Here is a 6,197-nt window from a genome sequence, read left to right as displayed (position 1 = left end):
TCTGACAGAGGACAGGACCCACTAGCCCTTTGGAGAGACAGAGGGAGAGTTTGCCAGCACACACCAAAAAAACGCTATAATTACATAGGGACAACCTTATATAAGTGTTTCTCCCTAATAGCATCTTTATATATATATTTATATCGCCAATTAGTGCCCCCCCTCTCTGTTTAAACCCTGTTTCTGTAGTGCAGTGCAGGGGAGAGCCTGGGAGCCTTCTCTCCAGCCTTTCTGTGAGAGAAAATGGCGCTGGGTGCTGAGGAGATAGGCCCCGCCCCTTTTCCGGCGGGCTCGTCTCCCGGTCTTTAGTGAAGTTTGGCAGGGGTTAAATATCTCCATATAGCCTCTGGGGGCTATATGTGAGGTATTTTTAGCCAGTATATAGGTTTACATTTGCCTCCCAGGGCGCCCCCCCCCAGCGCCCTGCACCCTCAGTGACTGCGTGTGAAGTGTGCTGAGAGGAAAATGGCGCACAGCTGCAGTGCTGTGCGCTACCTTTAGAAGACTGCAGGAGTCTTCAGCCGCCGATTCAGGACCTCTTCTTACTTCAGCATCTGCAAGGGGGCCGGCGGCGCGGCTCCGGTGACCATCCAGGCTGTACCTGTGATCGTCCCTCTGGAGCTGATGTCCAGTAGCCAAGAAGCCAATCCATCCTGCACGCAGGTGAGTTCACTTCTTCTCCCCTCTGTCCCTCGTTGCAGTGATCCTGTTGCCAGCAGGACTCACTGTAAAATAAAAAACCTAAGCTAAACTTTCTCTAAGCAGCTCTTTAGGAGAGCCACCTAGAATTGCACCCTTCTCGGCCGGGCACAAAAATCTAACTGGAGTCTGGAGGAGGGTCATAGGGGGAGGAGCCAGTGCACACCACCTGATCGGAAAGCTTTACTTTTGTGCCCTGTCTCCTGCGGAGCCGCTATTCCCCATGGTCCTTTCAGGAACCCCAGCATCCACTAGGACGATAGAGAAATTGTCAATTTTTCATTATTGAATTAGGTTTAGACAGAGGCTCCCAAACTTGGTCCTCAAGGCACCCTAACGGTCTAGGGTTCAATCACTTAACTGGCGTGGTCAGATCATATGCACCTATGCCGCCCCCCTCTCTGTTCCCCATTTTTTTTGACAAGGAGATCCGTTCTGCAGATATGCATAATATATTTAAATATTAAAAAAAAAATACTTTTTTAAAAATGATGTTGAATACAAAAATTCTGAACAGTTGGAACCAAAATATTGTCAGTTCAGTGGTTAAGGATAACCATGCTTGAACACAGGTGCCTTAATTAGGACATCAATTCAATTGACCATCTGTGCTCAGCCATGGATATCCTTAAAACCTGGACTGTTCGGGTGCCTTGAGGACAGAGTTTGGGAACCACTAATAATATTCACTTATCCCACACTATTTTATATACAGGTTGAGTATCCCATATCCAAATATTCCGAAATACGGAATATTCCGAAATACGGACTTTTTTGAGTGAGATAGTGAAACCTTTGTTTTTTGATGGCTCAATGTACACAAACTTTGTTTAATACACAAAATTATTAAAAAATATTGTATTAAATGACCTTCAGGCTGTGTGTATAAGGTGTATATGAAACATAAATGAATTGTGTGAATGTACACACACTTTGTTTAATGCACAAAGTTATAAAAAATATTGGCTAAAATTGGCTTCAGGCTGTGTGTATAAGGTGTATATGTAACATAAATGCATTCTGTGCTTAGATTTAGGTCCCATCACCATGATATCTCATTGTGGTATGCAATTATTCCAAAATATGGAAAAATCCGATATCCAAAATACCTCTGGTCCCAAGCATTTTGGATAAGGGATACTCAACCTGTATAACATTTTGGCACAGTGGGTGTTTCTGACTGACCACATTGGATGCAACCACACCAGGCAATTGGTTAAGCAGCATGATGGCTTTATGGTATATTGCTTGCTTTGGTGTAATACACACACACAAACACATACACAAAGATTTGTTTTCCTGTTTTTCTTTATTTTCATACTGGTATTGCCTATTCCTTTAGGGCTCCAAGACAAGTGAAATCAGATATACTTTAACAGTGAACATATGTCGGATAGAAATGAAAAATAATCTGAATGATTATATTCCTCCCTCCCCAAAAAAGGACACATAACTGCTGGACTAATTAAAATAAATGTACTCTCTCTTGTTTGTACACATACAGGGACAAGCGATAACACTGCATTTACAAGTCTGGACAAGAATTTAAGAAGATGAAAGCAGATGGTCTCAGGATTATGATTAGATCTGCTGGCTGTTTTGGTCACACATAGAGGAATACCAGTACAAGTAACTGTAAAATGTTGAAACGGCTTGGCCTGATGTGCAAAATGCACTATTTTTAATATAGCTTATATCATCTGTCGTAGCATTTTTATTTCACTAAAGATTACAAACAATAATTAAAATAAAAATCTAAAAAACAAAGAGGTACAGTATGAATAGCTGCTCAAAATAAATAAGGTTATTTAAATGGAAAAATAGCTAATTTACCCAATTCCTAAATATAAAGTTGTTCAAGTTGTAGCTTTTATTCTAGCAAATATATTTATTCACAATACTACTACACAATGAAAATTAACATTTTGATAACATGCCCGAAAAATGTTCAGTATTTAGCAGCTCCAGTTAGCTGTAAAAAAGATACTAATTACAGCCCTAGGGGGTCTATTACACTAATCGGGTGGAAATTAGTTTGTATGTACAAAAATCATCACATGGAACAAACATACATTTTTTTTTTCATTGGTCGCAACCTCTATCGCATACATGCATTTTAAAATCTTAGAATAGATGTTAGGATTTTAAAATGCAACCTAAACTATTTTATAACAGGAAATAATCATAAATTATCGGACACTAAAACATGCAAAACGACATTTCTTGTTAACTACCAAACTAAAAATGAATGCGTCATAAAAAAACACCACAAAACACATGTACAGTACACAATGCAATAAATCTATACAGAATGTAAACAAACTAAGGGTAGACTGACAGAACTATTGAGATCAGTCTATTTTTCTCCAAAAAAAGCCAATGTGTATATTCAGCACTAAGTTCTCCTGTTTATTGAGCTTCACATCATTAGTTTTTTTTGGATATCATCAAATGGAAAGTTTTTGGACACCGACTATAAATAGGCTTACCATAACATCCCTTTAAACCTGGAAAGGTTCTGTGGCTGATTAAAACCAGGCGATATGCAGGCTCGAAGTCAGCCCGCTACAGAACCTGTGTAATTCATGAATATCCTAGTTTAAAGGGATAGCATGGTCAGACAAACTATAAACATTAATATCAAAGACATTTTAGAACTGGATTTGCTCGAAAACCAGTAAAATCAACTTGGAGATCAAAACCGTACTCGTAATTTTCACAGCAGACTTCCAAAGTGCATGGTGCTGGTAAACCTATAGTGAACCAAAGTTATTTCAGTCTGGCAGGCCAAAGTCATGATTTGCACTGGGATATATACACCCGAGTGGACAGACTTCCTCATGGAATGCCATCCTTCCTCTGGCAACACTGGGACGGGGGCACTGCCCAATCATAGATATACGATAGCCTGAGTTTGATCTCCTCTTTGCACAGCTTGCCTTCCTTGGCCAAGGTCTGGTGCTTCTCCAACATGTCTTCAATGCTCTGCTTGTGGGTGACAATATATTTGTTGTTACAGCCCCTGGACTTGTACTCTGTGTCAAAACGTGGGTCGTGGACCCTGTTTACATCCAGGGGAGCTAACCAGGCGCCCAAAGATACGTCCTCACTCTGCCATTGGGAGAGGTACTCTCTGCCGAGACTCAGGTAGTGTACCAGGTCCCAAGACAGCACATACCCTCCTCCAAGGGCATAGGGCAGGTAATAGTCACACAGCACCCAGGAGCTCTCCTTCCACTTCCCCCCAGACTTCACCCGCCCGCGGCCAGAGAAGAAGCCCCAGTACAGGCGCTTGGGCTCCTTGGGCTTCAGCTCCTCCATCAGCACATCCAGACGGGCGAACGTGTCGTCGTCAGCCTTGAACACAAACTTGTAGTCGAGGTGCTGATCTAGCCAGGCGTACATGAGCAGCAGCTTGGCCGTCAGGTTCTCGTAGGAGTCGCGCAGCTCGGGCAGGAGCAACAGGTCGCCGTGTCTCCGCTGCTCCACCTCCAGCGAGGCGGACTCCTCCTCCCCCAGCCCTGCCGTCCCCACCACAAAGCGGCACCACAGGTCCCCGCGGGGGCGGGAGGCTGCGGATAGCCAGGTGCTGCGGATGATGCTGCGTCGCTCAGTGTACTTGGGCCCGCTGGCAATGAGCACAGCCAGGAAGGTGGAGGTGATCTTCTCTGGTGCCAGTGGCTGGGGGTCTCCGGGAGCCCGGGGGGCATGGTGCTGCTGGTGGGGGAGGCCCCGCGGGCCTGGTGGCTTCAGGCTCTCTGAGGTGCACTTAGCCAGATAGAGCAGCACCATTGAGAAGAACGTCAGGGCACCCAGGCCCAGCGCCGTCTTGTGGCGACACACCAGCCGCACCACGTTCATGGCGGAAGAGGGCAGCGTCCCGTTAGTGCTCCGTCATCCCTCTCGGTGATCGCGGTCAAGTTTCCCGTGCTCACGCCTCTGTCACTTGCCCACGGCTGACCAGCTCCGAACCTCATCCGGCCAATGACCAAGGTGCCTCTGCCCGGTTACAGGCGATGCCGGATCGGTGCTCTCCTCCCGGTCCTGCGAATCAGGGAGACGCGTCGCACATTCTGGACGTCACGTGCACCTGCGTCACCGTCAGGGCTTATCCGGGTTGTGGCTCCGCTGCATCATGGGACATGTAGTTCCACATCTGCATAATCCTATAAATCACTATGGCTGCTGTTCGCATATCCAATGTGCAGTCGCCAATCACACGGTGTAATTAACCCTGAGACTGAGCATAGACACAAAACATAACGATGTTGTCCAGCGTGCTCTGTTCTAAAGATGTGTACAGTAACAGTGGTGCTGCTCTACAAAGCATAGTAAAAAACAACATTCTATTCTCGGGATGTAGTTATGTTACCGGCGGCCACGGCTACTTCCCGCCCCCCTCTAAATCCCGATAGTCGGCATTCAGGAGTCCAGCTGCCATTTCTCTTAGTTCCTAGAGGATACTGGGGTCCATTTAGTACCATGGGGTATAGACGGGTCCACTAGGAGCCATGGGCACTTGAAGAATGTGATAGTGTGGGCTGGCTCCTCCTTCCATGCCCCTCATGCCAGACTCAGTTTAGAAAATGTGCCCGGAGGAGCCAGTTACACTGAAGAGTTTTCTGCATTTATTTTCTCTGTTTGTTATTTTCAGGCAGGGCTGGTTGGCACTAGCCTGCCTGCTTCGTGGGACTTAGGGGGGGAAAGGCCCAACCTCTTGAAGGGTTAGTGGTCCTGTTCCCCGCTGACAGGACACTGAGCTCCTGAGGGAACTATTCGCAAGCCCCACCATGGCAAGCGTACATTCCCGCAGAATGCCGCCACCCCTAACAGAGCCAGAAGAATGAGGAGTGGTGAGTACTGAGCTGGCATCCCGGTTAGCGGGGCGCCGGCCATTATGGCGGCACGAGGGTACGGAGACACACGGCTTCTAAATGGAATGCGTCTCCAGATACAGTACACAACTGTGTCTTAGTACACAGTACCCAGACTGGTAACGCAACCTTAAAACGGTTTCTCTCCATTTTAAGCACCAGATTCCTCAGCCGGTATAAAAAAAGTGGGAAGACCGTGCGCCATTGAAGGGGCGGGGCTTCACTATGAGGGAATCCAGCAGCTTACCAGCTCCATTTTCCCTCTGCAGTGGACACAGACGCTGACAGGACAGGGACGCGCAGCTGCGGTGTGACTCCAGATTACCTCAGCGGTACCAGGGGGTCATAGCGGGGGGGAGGGGGGGGGGGGTTACTATTAGTGTACTAAGTCCCCTATCAGGGTACTTAGTCTGCGACCCAGCTAAGCTTGGCATTAGCGATAAGGGCGCGGTGGGGGCTGGCTCCAAACTCTGTGTCTCCTTGAAGGGCTCTTTGTGGGTTAATTGTGCTTAACCTTTTCCTGTGTGTGTGTGTGTGTGCTGTCACATTTACATTATGTCAGGCAAAGAGTAGTGTGTTTCTTGTACAGCGGAGTGCTCCTCTTCACCAGGGGGCTCACTACTG

General features: G+C 46.8%; 1 protein-coding gene across 1 annotated transcript; it reads right to left on the bottom strand.

Moving 5' to 3' along the window:
- Positions 1 to 1,989: 1,989 nt before the first annotated feature.
- Positions 1,990 to 4,845, bottom strand: B3GALT6 (beta-1,3-galactosyltransferase 6). The gene has a single exon (XM_063943041.1). The coding sequence runs from the start codon at positions 4,558 to 4,560 to the stop codon at positions 3,538 to 3,540; it is 1,023 nt and encodes a 340-aa protein (XP_063799111.1). The 5' UTR covers positions 4,561 to 4,845; the 3' UTR covers positions 1,990 to 3,537.
- Positions 4,846 to 6,197: the final 1,352 nt, after the last annotated feature.

This window comes from Pseudophryne corroboree, chromosome 10 (genome assembly GCF_028390025.1).
Source record: "Pseudophryne corroboree isolate aPseCor3 chromosome 10, aPseCor3.hap2, whole genome shotgun sequence".
NCBI classification, from domain to species: Eukaryota; Metazoa; Chordata; class Amphibia; order Anura; family Myobatrachidae; genus Pseudophryne; species Pseudophryne corroboree.
This window is presented reverse-complemented; position numbering and strand designations above follow the sequence as displayed.

Coding starts and splice junctions, on each gene's coding strand:
- B3GALT6 (XM_063943041.1), bottom strand. CDS start 4,560: ATGAACGTGGTGCGGCTGGTGTGTCGCCACAAGACGGCGCTGGGCCTG.